Source organism: Stegodyphus dumicola, chromosome 5 (assembly GCF_044657685.1).
Source record: "Stegodyphus dumicola isolate Sdum_Otavi_A_Nest chromosome 5, ASM4465768v1".
NCBI lineage: Eukaryota > Metazoa > Arthropoda > Arachnida > Araneae > Eresidae > Stegodyphus > Stegodyphus dumicola.
This window is the reverse complement of record NC_140772.1, coordinates 144,850,475-144,866,318: the sequence shown is the minus strand read 5'-3', so window position 1 is coordinate 144,866,318 and position 15,844 is coordinate 144,850,475. Positions and strand designations below refer to the sequence as shown.

At 34.3% G+C, this 15,844-nt stretch overlaps 1 protein-coding gene across 1 annotated transcript in view; it reads right to left on the bottom strand.

Moving 5' to 3' along the window:
* Positions 1–2,389: 2,389 nt before the first annotated feature.
* Positions 2,390–15,844, bottom strand: part of LOC146997264 (uncharacterized) — a 34,969-nt gene continuing 21,514 nt past the window's right edge. The window contains exons 2-3 of the mRNA XM_085817151.1: positions 9,441–10,531; positions 2,390–4,754 (exon numbers count right to left, since the gene is read on the bottom strand). Of these exons, the coding sequence (XP_085673277.1) occupies positions 9,595–10,428 (834 nt within the window). The 5' untranslated portion in view covers positions 10,429–10,531 and the 3' untranslated portion in view covers positions 2,390–4,754; positions 9,441–9,594. The remainder of the gene's footprint in view (positions 4,755–9,440; positions 10,532–15,844) is intronic.

The window sequence follows — 15,844 nt, the reverse complement described above, 5'->3', positions numbered from 1 at the left end:
CGCCGGACGATCCTCAGTCTATGCACGGAAATTGAAGTCCACGGTATTCTGGGATAGTAAAGGCATTCTGCTCATTGACGTATTGGCGAGTGGTGCTCCGGTGAAAGCTGATCTTTATTGCGCTTTACTAGAGAACATCTGAAGAGCCATTCAGAACAAATGGTTTGGGATGCTCAGTGCTGGTGTTGTGGTGTCCTACGACAACATCGGACGCATACGGGGAATTCCACAAAATATATGTTGCAGACGTTTCGCTGGGAGATGTCTGACCATCCATTCTATGGCTTCGATCTTGCTGTTAAGTACTTCCACGTGTTATTGCACCTGAAGACGTTCTTGTCTGGGCACACTTTCCTACAGGTGAAATGTTGCAGACAAATGTGACGGGCTGCCTTTCTTCCCAGGCGACAGACTTCTATGACACTCTAATGGAAATAGGTAACCGACGCTATGACAATTGGTATAGTTCCGATGTTTCTTATGCTGAGAAGTAGCAGAAATATAGCTGTATCTTTTGCAATAGGTTTTTCCAGGTAATAAGACTTTGTTTTTTATGGTTTACGGCAAAGTAATTTTTTGGACGACCCTCTTATTGTTTAAATAATCATTATCAAATGAATATACCTTCATCTAAATCAATATCTAACTCATTGAAATCATCATATATATAAATTTCCTTCTAAATCCAATCAACTTCATCTGCTAATCTAAGACATCTAACTAAGCATAACTACCCAAAACACATCTTCATGTTAAACCATCATATATATATATATTATCATCATCATCGTCATTGAAAATATCGCCAAATTAAGATAAATCATTATAGCTCAAATCAACTAAATAAAAAGCAGTATCATTTGATCATCGTCTTTATCACCTCAAACTTCTAAATCACCATCAAAATTGTTATCTGAATAACCAAGAAAGAAATTATAAAATTATCACCAGATAATTCAAAACCATCATTTAAATAATCATCATCATCGAAATCATACCTTCAGTTTAAACCGTCGTATATGTCATCATCACCATTATCATCGTCGAGATAGATAAATCATAATCTTCCAGATCATCTAAATAGAAAGCAATATCAACCAAATCATCATCTTCTTCATCCTCATTTAATCATCGTCTTTATTGTCTAACTCCTCTAAAGTATTATATAAATCACTCTCACATCATGTATAAAATCGTCATCAGTCAAAACTATGTCACCATCAAATTCATCTAAATATTTATTATCACTTAATACACATCGTCATTTTAACCATCATGTATATCGCGTCACCATGATCATCGTCAGAATAAGATAAACCATCATCACCCAAATCACAGCAGTCATTCTAAACCATCCTATGTATCATCTTCATCATCATCATTGAAGTCGTCGTCAGAATAAAAAAACTTCACCTAGATACAAAGCCCGATCACCTAAAGTTTTATTATCATCCTACTCAATTATTCATACTCTTCATCACTAAACCATATACTCACGACCACCTAAATAAAAAATCAGCAGCAGTTAATCTAAATTGTCGTCCTCAAAATTCCAGTTAAATTATTCAAATCATCGTCGTTTAAATCATGACTTTTTAGTGTTTCGCTAGTGTGCCTTCAAATAGAGCCAGTTTCATTCAGGTACAGACAGAAGGATATCACCGGAAGTTCACTATCGTTGGTTCAGGTGTAGTAACCAGCCGCCCTCAGGAGATGCCAGAGGCTTGGGTACGTAGCCGAAACCTATGCCATCTTAGATAACGTGACACTCGGAAGTGACGTAAGAGTTTGAATAACGTAATGTTTCAAAAAGTTTGGTTTTTGTGACAACGAAAATATTTTTTAAAGTTTCATTTCTTCCGGAAACGACGAATTGTTTTCTTTTTTTTTTAGGCAACGGCCTCTTGAACCCCTTGAAATCTTGTTTGTAATGACATTAAAAATTTCCCTTTTATCATTAAATCTGTATTTGTTTTTAATTGAGCATCTCATTATTTACTGTTTGTTCATTTTGCATAATTTTAATATAATAATAATAAGCCAAATGCAAAATGTTAATCGTTAAAGAGAAATGCGACCAGAGATATAAAATTAAAAATTAAAAGACAAAGAATTAAATTTATATATCAAGTTTTACCAGAATAGAAAAAAAAGAGAAAGGACTTTAAAGAATAGAATAGTTGAAGGGGTGATGAAAGCCAAAACATTTCATAAAATGAGGATTTCTGATATTTGCATTTTCAAATTCTCTACAATTTTAGCTTTCTTAAAACACCGTTCTTTAATCTCTATGAAAATTAGGACTGTACAAAATCTAGCTTTAATTTGTCATTGAATACTTTGATAATTGAGAATTTTTACATAAAATCGCGTTTTCCCCCGAACGTGATATTTTATACTCGATGTAGTACCTGTTCTCAAGAACTACTGCTCACAGGTATCTGAAATTTTTATACCTTATTTACTACGCTTCCAAATATTTGCCGAAAAGAGCTTTTGATTATAATCAGTGCTAAATTTTACTATGCGTAACAAAATATACTGTAAAATACTCTAAAATTTAAAATGATAAAAAAGCTCTTTTCAGTATATTCAGCTAGGTATTGTGATGTTACTTCCCTTAGCGAAAGACGTTTCCAGAACATTTTATCCGCGAGGGGCGAAAGACGGTTAAAGGAAGGGACGTAGTTACGCCGGAAAACAGAGTGGAGGCAAGCTGGTGGGAAGAATACGAGACTTGTGACTTTTGCGGTTGGACCGGCAGTCATGCCGTGTGCAAAGAGATAACTTAAGCTAAATGTATAGTAGTGGTATTTGTTTTATTGTGTATTGTTTAATAAATTAGTGGATAAAATTTCAAAGCTGATGGAGATTATTTTCCTATTATGGCGAGTGCATGAGAAATGACCGAACCCGCCTCGGACTTGAAACGGCGCGAGGTGCAAATCGGCGCAGTCGATAGGATAAGATTGTGAAAAAGGAAATCACTAAATAGTGAAAATAATAAATAAATATGGTTGTAAAAAGTTACTGAAAGTTATAAAATGAAATTCGGTGATAGTTCACGAATGGATCTACGATGAGAGAAGATTTTTATGACGAAAGAAAATGGCGCGTTTAGGGCCATGTGTGCGAATAAATTCATCCGATTTGTGAAAGCGTGATGTGCTAAAAAGTTAACAGCCAGTGAGTGGTAAAATGGGATCATCAGTGTTCATCATCCTAGTGAAATCATGAAAAGTTAAATCAGGGATAATGTGAATTACCGTGTTGTAATCATGTCAAGTTACGTGCCACTGCAGTGTGCTCATGATTAAAGTTATCAGCGTCAAGTTGTGCTCTTCGTTCGATATTTTCACTATCGGGATCAAAGGTAAGTCCTTCTTAATTTATATATTAACCATATTAACTTAGAAAATTATAATTGTTTTTATGTCTGTTAATAACATGATTCGAATGTCAGGCGTTAAAACCAGTAGACACCGAGAAAGTATATTTTATATGGAAATGAGAAATTAAGGTTCTTATTTTTATCAAGATATAGGAGATTCTTAGAGCAAGGGAAACGATTATTGAAACATTTGAAAATAATGAAAGGAGTTATGTTTGACCCACCATCGAAAGCTGAGAAATGGCTGTTCTTTTTACATCATGATGAAGTGATTCTTAATCTCTATAAAATATCTGAAGAAGGGAAAATTATTTTGCAGAGTTTAAAAACAAAAGTTAAAAGTTTGATCGCGACTCTCGATGAAATGGATTGATATAACAATATTATGATTAAAGACACCGTATTAAAAGAATTCGAGATTCCTCGGAAAAACCGATCGAGGCAGGCTGGTGGCGTGAATACGAGACTTGGTACTTTAGCGATTGGACCGGCAGCCATGCCGTGTGGAAAGAGATTACTTAAAACATGTTTTGCGCGCCTTATATTATGCATATAGTTGAGATTACTTAAAACATGTTTTGCACGCCTTATATTATGTATATAATTAAATGTATACTATACTAGTGATATTTGTTTTATTGTATATTGTGTACCGTTATGTGTAATAAATTAGAGGATAAAATTTCAAAGATAGAGATTATTTTCCTACTATGGCGAGCGCATAGACGAACCTGCCTCGTGCTTGTAAGAGCGCGAGGTGATAGATGTACTTTAATTACGTAAAAACCTTCAAGCCTGTAAGAACAGCAGATTTTCAGAAAAGGTAATCCAAAAATTGCCAATTCAACATTGTTGCTATAGGGTTTCCAACACCCCTTAATGAAAAGGAGTAAAATATTTTTTGAAAAAATGGCATTTATGGAAATACAAAAAAGAAATATGTTTAGCTTATAAGAGTATATAATATTTCTGTAAAATAAATAAAGTGAGAATTTAAAAGCAATTTTTTAAAATAAAAAACCAAAAGGAAATATTTATAGTTTTTAAAATCAGTATTACTTTTGTAAAATGAAAGAACTTAAAATCTTTTTAAAGTAAAAATAGCGAAAAGAAAAATTTAAATTAAAGTTTCACGTTATTAAACTAAATATTGAAGAAAGAAACATTTTTGACACGAGAAAGGGAAAATAAAAGAATTTAAAAGTCAAAATTGCATTTACACAAGTTGCAACTTTGATAGAGATTCGCGTTCCTTTAAGCCTCGGGCGTCTTCCTATGACGGTCGGTTACTATTAAGCTTGTTATTGTAAACTGGCTATTCAAATTACAGTCGGTATGCGCAAAGGGGGCCTGAATCTTCATCCTGAAAAATAAACTAAATTATTGTTACACATCACATAAAAATATCAGTTAAAATGATATTTCAATTCTGAGTCACAAGCATGAGAATATTTGAGAAGGTTACATGGCATACGCAAATAACCAAAATGAAAGGTACTCGAAACGCATGTCTGTGCACTGTCTGCAAAAGTTCAGACCGGATCTTGGTCGTTTGTGGTAGGCATTGACTTGCAAGTACAAATGTGTTTTGAAAAACGTAAATGTTTGCGCTTTGGTACTTTTAAATTTAAAGTCATTTGTTTTGTAAAAATTACGAAGCCTAGCTCTTCATATGTTTCTCCGACACTCATAATTTTATGAGGAAAAAGTTTGCACTCGTTATGAAATAATTTTGAACATAAGTATCTCCGTCTGATTTCGATTGACATCAGTCAATTGTTTTGTGATTTATTTCTTATAACCAAAAGGAAAGTTTCCGAAATGAAGTCTAGGTATTGGAGGAAAGAATAATTAGTAAAATGTAGAAAACTGATACTTTTATTTTCAGCTTTTTTGAAATGAACTCATTATGCAGCGTGCCAAAAAAATTAAAAAGACTTCTCTCAAAATTTAATTTTCAATGTTCTATTTTGGAAATGAAAATACCAATTAACAATAGACAGAACTCGTCCTTGACTTTGTAAATTATTCTAGAAATCCTTGACTTCCTATAGCTGGTAAAAACCTGAAATCTCTTACTAAATTTGGCATGGAATATGCCAGTAAATTTCAAACGTAAAAATGTGCGCCATTTGTTTTTACATAAAATTTCTCATATAAATAATTCTTGGATTAGACTTTTTTTGAAAAGTATCTTGACCCAAAACGTTTAAACTGTTTTCTTAAAACTTTCGTTTGCTATTGAAAATTTTATAAATATAACTAGACTGAGTTTTGAATAAATGAAATTACAACCCATAAGCACCTTGTTGGAACATTTTGTATAAGAAAACGTAATCGCATATAAATCAAGTTCTTATATCGCTTAATTACAATGCATCAGGTCTTTAGTAAATAAAGAAAGCAATAAAATACACATGGTGGTTTGGCAATACCAAAAACATCATATCTCGCAACAGCTCTTCTTGATTATTTCATACCTTAGGAAACACGAGCAAATATGTCAATTGCGGAAACATTGCAGTTTGGCAAGCGATAAGGTGGTGCGCAGGAGAAATGATTATCGGGGAAAATATTTCTGCAAGGTAGGAGGTGATTTGTATTCATTCTGGATGTGGAAGAGAATGTTATTCTAGGACTTCGAGAAATAAGGAACATCATTTGGATAAGAGTGCACTTTCGACCAAAGTGAATTTGCGGAATTAGGAGTCATGTTTCTTCTTTCTGTAGTCATTTGAAGCCGTGGTTCTGATGTCAACATCAAAGACTTAACGATATCACATTTGCTTTTAGTGAAGTGTAGTTCATCCAGTGCTTTCTTCACCAGTAGTTATGGCTTTCGCCGAACGAAACAAACACTATGCAAGTTTCAAATGTTAAGTCATTCAGTTTGCGAAAGAAAATGGAAATCATGCAGGATGGTTTTCGTGAATGCTTCGTACACGAGTGGAAGAGGCATGAAATTTTACAATGATTATTGCGCCAAAGAATAAATGTGTATTGCATAAAGAAGTAATGAAATAGCTTACCGTCGGCGAAAGTGTTGGAAACTGCATTGTAGAAAATCCCCATCATCACTAGAATGGATTAATTGTAACAAGAAACAGCGTACGTTTCTTTGCCTTAAAAATAGAAAAAACGAGTGCAAATGGAAGTGAAAACTCTAAAGCAAACTGAGGTTGTGTATTCGATTTACTTCACGGAATAATTCAGTTCTCCGAGAAAAAGAGATAAAATTTTTTCAAAGGCTTCGAAAATATAGAGATAAAACTTTGATGAGTTTTTAAAAATATGTTAAACTTTATTTACTATCACGTGTTGCAAATATCGATGTCATTCCTGAAGTTTTGATATAGTAGGAGATAAAGAAACAATGATATGAAAGAAAAATAACGGTTAACATAAAATCAATAGGCCAACGAGAAATCTCACCTCACCGTACTGATCTCCTGCTTAGCCGACCGTACGAAATTAAAAGCTCATCGATATCTTGAAAAGAAAGACTTTGCTGAAGTGCAGTTTCCCGAAAGTGTTTTCATCCGTATTCACGAGAAATGATCGGCGGAGAAAAATGTTGTGAAACTGTGGATAAGAAATATTTGGCAAAAGCTTCCTTTTGCCTCAGATAATCAAGAAAGTCTAATACTTTGGGACATGTTCATCCTCCATCTAACGGATAGCACAAATATGTTGTTGAAAGAGTGTTATACAGATATGACAGTTTATCCAAGCGGATTATTGCCATTAGTTCATATATTAGACATATATGTCAATAAATCATCGATAGAATATTTTAAACGTTAGTGGAATACTCGAACAAAAGTGAAGGTGAAAAAACTAATTACAAATGGAGACCAAATACGTCATGTCAGTGCATAAATAGTGTGTCAGTAGATAATAAAATCACGGAATAAAATTAAACCCGTTTAATTTATGTGGTATATCTGACGGTCTAGATGCAACGAAAGATGATTATTTATGTGTGGATCAGAGTAAAAGTTACGGCAAAACTGAAACAGAATTCGATGATGTGCTTGAAGTTATAGATTGAGACGTATATGAGGAACTTGGATCTCTCTATGCAAGTATGGATCAGAGGTGAAGGTGAAAATGAAACAGAATCCGATAACGAAAATTTTTAAGTACATAAACTATGTTATTTCTCTTAAATAAAAAGCATTTAATTACACGCAGAAATCTAATTTTATCTAATTCTAATCACTTTTTCCATATTTCTAAACATAACATTTTTATAGCTGGCGTACAGCGCGTACCCATAAATTTCAATCTTGCATTTTCTTTTAAAAGTGCGCCTTATACGCCTGAATATACTATAGCAAACATAGCTGAAACTTAAGTGATAGAGATATTTACATGCTTGCTGAAGCATTATATTCTGTTTTTTTCCCCTTCTATTAGTGTATAAATGTTTTCAAAATTTCGATGTTACGTTTTTCAATCTTTGTGTTTAGAAAAGGGATAAAGAATTCAAACTTTTATCTCCGAAAACAAAATTCTAAATCAGATTTCTAATGAAGAAGTGAAATTCTCTATAGCTTTACTTTCCGGACTAATTAAAATTAAGAAAAAGAAGAGAGAAAAAAAATAACTGATTTGGGTAAGCAGAATATTTAGCCATTCAGTATCTATTGATGGAAATGTATATAACTCTAATGAATAGTACAGAAATAAGATAAATTTACGTTTCAGTTTGTAGGCCTTACATTTCAAAATGGTTTTAATACAGCTTAAAGAGCATAGCCAAAGATTATGCTCTCAGCCGCTTTTTCAGTAATAACGTCAGAGAATAATTCTTACAGTTACAATGTTTTCAAATAATCCATTCCTTCAAAAGTAATCTATTGTACTAAGATAATGTGTTTTCGAGGGCAGAAAATGAAACAGAACGGCGAGATCCATCAGAGTATGATCCTGTAATGCTTTAACAAATCTTTCGCAGTCTTAAGTAATAGAGAAATGTGGTAGAGCATCATCTTACACTATATTCTTGTATTCATATTATTTGTATTATGTGACTATGTGTCTCTATTCGATGTGTGGGAAAAAAACGTCTCCAACAGGTTTATATATACGATACCATTCAGATAAACGCAAAGGAAACCAACATTTCCATCTAATAATATTCATTTTATTTTAATTATACCATTTTCTAGTTAGATAACCAATTTGTGAGCAAGAATTTGCATCGTAACAGTGAATCATATTGCTGCCAAATTCCAAATATAAAAAACTAAAGCTCACGAATCACAAACCGAGAGTTTCTGTGAGATTTATGAGGTGCGAAGGAATTTCTATTTTGAAAGAAATCGAAATTGATATAAATTCGCTTTATAACATATTATTCAGTTTATTTATCTAATTATATTATGATTCTGATGTAATGTATACACACATTTTAAAAGTTATTTCTTTCGCTCATTTCAATTTGTAATCTTGAATTTTTACACTGAAAAAATCCTGAGTAGAGACGGAAACTGTGGTATGTCAAACTGAATTTAAACAAGGTGAAAGCAAATGAAAAGCTAATGTACATACTACAATAGCTTTTAATTTGTTTAGAATTACAATCTTAGTAATGCAAATCATGCTGATTAACACATAATTAAAAGTGGATAAACATTCCTTTTTGAACGTTTCTTTGAACCTTGATATAAAGTTCTATGAATATCTGCAGTTGGATAAGACAGCTCAGGGTCAAACAAATTTTAAAATGAAATTTGTATAAATTAATTTCATGAGTTCAATTATGAAAGATATGCCGTGCAATATTTATTTGCACAATTTAAAGCCAGTAGCACAACATAAATTTATTGTTGAAAAATATTGTCATGTGTAAAGCTATGTGTTAAAAAAGTCAATAAACTGTGACTTTCCAGGTAAAACCGGAAGACCTCGCAGCCATGAAAGGCACTGAAAACATAGATCTGAACTACGAAAGAGTGTACTTAGTTGCTGCTAAAATAATACTGGTATCTTAAAGTTAGCATGACTAATTACTAGCTTATAATTTATCAGTAGTTACACTTACCGAGCAAAATATTATCAAATGCCGTCCATATACTAAGAACACCATAAAGTTCTTGATAATAAAAATGTTGTTGATAATAAATTTTGGTAAAATGAAGCAGGTATATGATTTATTTGTTCTATTTTTCTTTTCCGGGTCTTGCTTCGTTTGGTTATTAAATCAATCGTTCTACAGTCGGTATCCAGTTCTGGCTCTTTTCGCAGTTCAACCGGTTTCCTTTTCGGGTTTGACAGTTCTTTTCCGGTTCCAGCTTGTCTTTCAGATTTGGAATCTTTTCCGTTTTTTGCTTCTTTTCCAGGTATTGCGTCTTTTCAGACTCCTCTATATTTTCCATTTCTGGCATCTTTTCCGGCTCTTGCTTCTTTTCCAGTTTTTGCATTTTTTCCAGTTCCTTCTTCATTTTCAGGTCTCTCTTTTTTGGTTTTTGCAATTTTTCCCTCAACTTTTGCCTTTCCAGTTCACTTTTGTGTGCTTGTTTTAGCATCTCTTCAATATGTTTCTCCATTTTCAGTTCTTCTTTCTTTTCTAGTTTTTGTATTCCTTCCCGTATTTTCTTCTTTTTCAGTTCTTCTTTCTTTTCTAGTTTTTGAATCCATTCCAGTAATTGCTTCTTTTCCAGTTCTTTCTTCTTTTCTAGTTTCTGTTGCTTTTCCAGTTTTTGTTTGTTTTTCAGTTCTTCCTTCTTTTCCAGTTTTTGCTTCTTTTTCTGCTCTTGTTTCATTTTCATTTCTTGCTTCTTTTCCAATTTTTGCTTCTTTTTCAGTTCTTGCTTCTGTTCTAATTCTTGTATCTTTTCCTGTTCCTGCTTCTTTTCTAGTTTTTGTATCTTTTCCAGCTTTTGTTTCTTTTTCAGTTCTTGCTTCTTTTCTAGTTTTTGTGTCATTTCCAGTTTTCTCTTGTTTTCGAGTTCTTGCTTCTTTTCCAGTTTCTCCTTCTTTTCCTGTTCTTCCTTTTTATTCAGTTTTTGATTCTTTTCCAGTTTTTGCATCTTTTCCGGTTCTCGCTTCTTTTCCAGTTCCTTCTCGTTTTCCAGTTCTTTCTCGTTTTCCAGTTTTTGCTCCTTTTCATGATCACAAGGAGGATTTTCCAATCTACAAAAAAATCGGTATATCTTTATTTCATTAGTAAAATAGTGAAAGTAATGCAATGACGATCACGTTTAACATGTACAACACTTCCATATTTAGATACTATATAACACTTTTGGCTCAGTTTCATAGGGAAAAAACTCCCCGTAGATTATTGCCTGGCAGAATTGTTTTCTACAAAGGGTGAATTTGTTGTTTTCGTTGTTCTGACCTAAAGCCAAGCAGATAAGTTAAAGTATTTTGCGTTATTTGTATGCAATAAGCGGCCTCCATGAATCTCACGTAGAGCGTAATAATTTGCAAAGTTTCAGTGCCTTACTTTTCCTTACTTAATTTTTACATAAGTTGCAATAATAATAACAGAAATAATAAACAGGTGGCTTAAAAACAGAGGGAAACAATGACGAAAATTGCAAAATAGGAGGAAAAAAGGAAACTGAAATGAAAAGGGAAACAACTACAAACAAAGGATGGAAAAAGCATTTTAGAAGATATACACGTAACGTTCTTTCTGAATCAGCCAAACCTGTATTTTAACGAGTCTCTTTGCATCGCTGGCTGCACAGATTTCAAATTTTCTCTCGTTATTCAAAATTCGGATCATATTGCTGGTCTTTTTCGTAGTCCATCAGAGCCGCACTAGGATTTTTGCCACCATTTGTTTCAATTGAAACTTTTATTCTCATTCTTCAGTTGCATTCTTAAAGTTTATTTATTTATACAGGAAGAAAGAAAGAAATCAATCAAATCAAAGTAAATTAGGAAAAGATATACCTGTTTTCTCCTATATTTATTGTTCCCTGTAATTTCTTTTGCCTGTTGCATTAAATTTATTGAAGGAAAATTTACAAAATCATTCAAAATGTATTTCCTAAATCCTTATGCGAATTTAGCCCTTCTGATCATTTCGGCCACACTTTAATGGCTTTTACAATTTGATGTTTGAATATTGACAGCTGCCTATACTGAAATATGCTCTCCATTGTCCTCGAAAAAAGGAAAATTAAAGTTCCAGGTAATTTTGCAATGAAGGACACATATATCTTATTTGAAGGGCAAGAGGAAAAGAAAAATATATTTTCGGATGGGAATATGTAGCATTTTAAACACCGTGTTTGTAAATGTCATCATATAGTAGCAACACTTGAGTCATATGTAATTATACACATATATGAGAGAGACGACGATGACGAAAAATTAAATGGCAAAACATGGCCGAAAACACTTTCCTGGCCGGTGCAAACAACACAAAACACAAGAAAGATCGGACACCAGTTACGCTTAGCACAAGAGAAATTAAAAAGTAGGAACAAAATTAGACACTTATGGACCTCAAAAAAGGTGTTCGAAATTACGACCTGCACCCTGTTACGGGTATCCCATCTCTCGTACATCCAACATGAGATGCTCTGGAAAATACCGTGCATCCCCAGGACTTTACCAGCACCTGCCACAATATGTGCCACAAGTTCCTGTTGGACTTCTAACTGGGGTTTCGTGCACTTATGTGTTGAAGTACCCCGAGACGAACTGATAATGCAAGTTAGTTCTCGTGATCTTGCTGAACAATGCACTGGACTATCTCTACCAAACCCATGTTTAGGATACGTTCCGAAGGAACTTTCGAATACTTTCTTTGATGGCGATCCCCTGCTTTTGTTCTTATTTCTTGGTTTCCGCTGCGCTAAGGAAAATAAAAAAATATCTTTACAATGTTCGTACCATATTTTTCTTGTGTTGTCTCTCGTCACTATGGGCCAGGAAAGCGTTTCCGACAATACATTGCAATAAACGATTATATATATATATATATAAACAATATATATACACGATATATATATATAATCTTATAAACATATGTTACCGTGAAAGACCGAAATTGGAGAATATCGACATTCACCGGAGCATGTCAACATTCACCAAATACGTCGGTGAAAGATCAAATATTGCATTACATTCTTCTACATTCGGACCCTCACCGGTGTACTTCGATAATCACAGATATGCTCTGGTGTAGATTGAAAAGAGCGGAGTATATGTACACATTGTTATTGCAAAAGGAAGTGTTCCACAAATAAATGCAGTTGTAAAAGCAAGGGCCTCTTGTGCAATTTAAAGTGTTATATATATTATATATATATATATATATATATATATATATATATATATATATGTATATAATCGTATAAAAATATGTTACCTCGAAAGACCGAAATTAAAGAATGTCGACTTTCACCGGAGAATGTTAACATTCACCAAATACGTCGGTGAAAGATCGAATATTGCATTACATTCTTCTACATTCGGACCCTCACCGGTGTATGTCGACAATCACAGATATGCTCTGGTGTAGATTGAAAAGAGAGGAGTATATGTACACACTGTTATTGCAAAAGGAAGTGTTCCGCAAATAAATGCAGTTGTAAAAGCAAGGGCCTCTTGTGCAATTGAAAGTGTCATAACAGTTTAAGTTGTTGCAATAAATAAGATTTGAATCACGTAATTTAGTAAACATAGCTTGAGTAAGCTCCCTGTTCCGAGTCAGGATAGTTCATGTTTCCAAAGCAAGTAAAGAGGAATACAAGTCCTGATAGTGGCGCCCGACGAAGAAGAATAACCATGGCCGAGTTTCAAGAAGAACCTGTGGTGCCTGCAGAAGCGACTCAGAATCCAGAAATGCCAGCTGCCGCCCTGGAAGGATTTGGGTACATCGTACAGACCATGCGCGCATCGATGAAACCAGAAGCAACATTTAATGGAAACTCACCGGTAACCAGTTTTTTGGAAAAATTGGATGACCACTTCATGCTGTATCCAGTCCATGAGTTCCATAAAGTCACCTTAGCTACCAGCGCTTTGAGGGGCCAAGCGCTTAATTGGTTCAAATGTATAGGCAAAAGCCTCTTGGGTCAAGCGGGAAGTCCCACCTATACTTACGAAAATTTTAAGACTGCCTTAGTAAAACCCTTCCCTGTCGTAAGAGATCGTGCAAGTTTAGAAACGGAACTCTTCAGCATATACCAGCAACGAATCGAAAATCTTTCCACCTTTATTTTAAGAAAAATTCACGTCTTTAAACTCTTGTATGGAAACCGTCCGGATCCTGAGATAATTCAAGTGATTTTGCCGAGTTTAGTTCCCCAAGTACAAGACTTTTTTTAATTAAGGAATCCGACTACACTGGAAAAGTTATTTGAGCTAACAATCCAGTTTGAAAATAGAAGAACGGCGGACATCGAATGAAGACGCCAGTTTGAGCAACGAAGCCAATTTGGTGCGCCAAGACCACAGCAAAGGCAAGAACACGGCTACGGAAGCAAATCGAATCAGAGGGCAAGGAAACCTGAGTATCCAAAAACAACCGGCGAACGTCGACAGTTCAATAGTAAGCCAGAAAAAAAGTCTGAAGGCCAGCGGAAAAACAAGGAAGGCATGGAAAGGAAGAAAGAAAATTAAACTAAAACGGATTTCTGCTGACGGGAGGGTGCGGAAATCCGAAGGCCAAGAAAAGCCCTCTTTCTTCAAGTTAAATACAGTTATTGTGAAAAATTTGACTCTTCCAAAGATTGAAGTTAGAGTTTTATAAAAGATTTTGCAGCTATTGTTGAACCATTGTTAAAATTAAAAAGGAAAAAGGCAATTTTCTCGTCCACGGCCGAAGCCAATAGTGCTTTCGAGAAATTAAAGCAAGCATTAACGCAAGCCCCTGTTTTGAAATTTCCTGAAAACGATGAGAATTTAGAAATTTCAGTGGATGCTTCGGATTATGCGCTAGGAGCGGTACTTTCGCAAAATCAGCAGCCCGTGGCATTTTTTAGTAGAACTTTAAATCAAACACAAAAAAATTATTCCGCGACTGAGAGAGAGGCACTTGCAGTTCTGTTAGCAGTGCAAAAGTTCCGAGTCTATTTTCGAAAGGTCCAATAACAGTGTATTCTGATCATGCGGCGGAAACTAGATTGTACTCAGGGAAAAACTTATCCACAAGGTTAATAAAATGGGCACTAAAGTTACAAGAGTATAATCTGGTAATTAAGCACACGCCCCGGAAAGGAAAATATCGTAGCAGATGCCCTATCCAGAATAAAAATAGATGAAGAAGTTAATACTGTAAAGGTGGCAATGCTCACAGCATGTAAGTTACATTCCCGAGAAACTGTGATAACCGAACTGAGTAAGGATCCTGAATTTAAAAATATTTATGATTATTTAAAGGATCCTGAAAATTTTAGCCACCAATATATTGTGGCGATAAGAAATAGGGCGGCCCATTACGAACTAATAGATGGTCTATTATTTTATACAAAAACTACGAATTCCAACAACGAATTTCGACCTGTTATCCCAGCTAGTCTTAGATTAAACGTACTGCAGGAGTTACACGACTCTGCTTTAGCTTCTCATGCTGGTATTCGAAAAACCATCCAACGCGTACGCGAAGCAGTTTATTTTCCTGAGCTGCAAAAGTTAACAAGGGCGTATGTCCAGTCCTGCCCAACATGTCAAGCAGTTAATTATATTAATTTCCGCCCGGCCGGGTTTCTAAATAGTATTAAATCGGAATTTCCAAATGAAATAATTGGCATCGATTTATTGGGCCCTTTCCCAAAAAGTCAGTTAAATAAAAGTGGCTATCACCTTGTTATGGTTGATTATTTTAGTAAGTGGATCGAAATTGTTTCCTTAAAACGAGCCTCCTCGAAATTAGTTACTGATTCTATTTTAAATAAATATATTTTAAAATACGGGGCGCCCCTAAAAGTAATATCGGATAATGGTCCTCAATTTGTAAGTAATATATTTGAAGACATGTGCCAAAAACTGGGCATACGTCATTTAAAAATGGTCCCGTATCGGCCGCAATCAAATATAGCGGAACGGGTCAATAGAAATATAATGAAAATTGTCCGTAGTTATGTTAAAAATTTTCATAAAAGCTGGGTTAACTATGTCAATGAATTAGGTTTCTCCCTTAGGACCGCAAAACATGATACGACGGGCAAAACTCCTGCTGAGTTATTTTTAGGCAGAAAGATTATAACGCCGTTAGATAAATTATTTTATGTTCAACAAAGAGCCCCAGAATTTAAAATGGGCAATATAGAAAAATAAATTAAAAAAGCAAAAAAGAACACTGAAGTAGCACAGAGAAAACAGAAGCTTTATTATGATATGAAACGACGGGGAGTAACTTATAAAGTAGGACATGAAGTGTTAAAAATTAAGCATTCACTTTCTTCAGCACCAGAAGATAAAACTGCTAAATTTTATCCACGATTTGAAGGACCATATGTCATAGAAAAAGTAACTCATGCT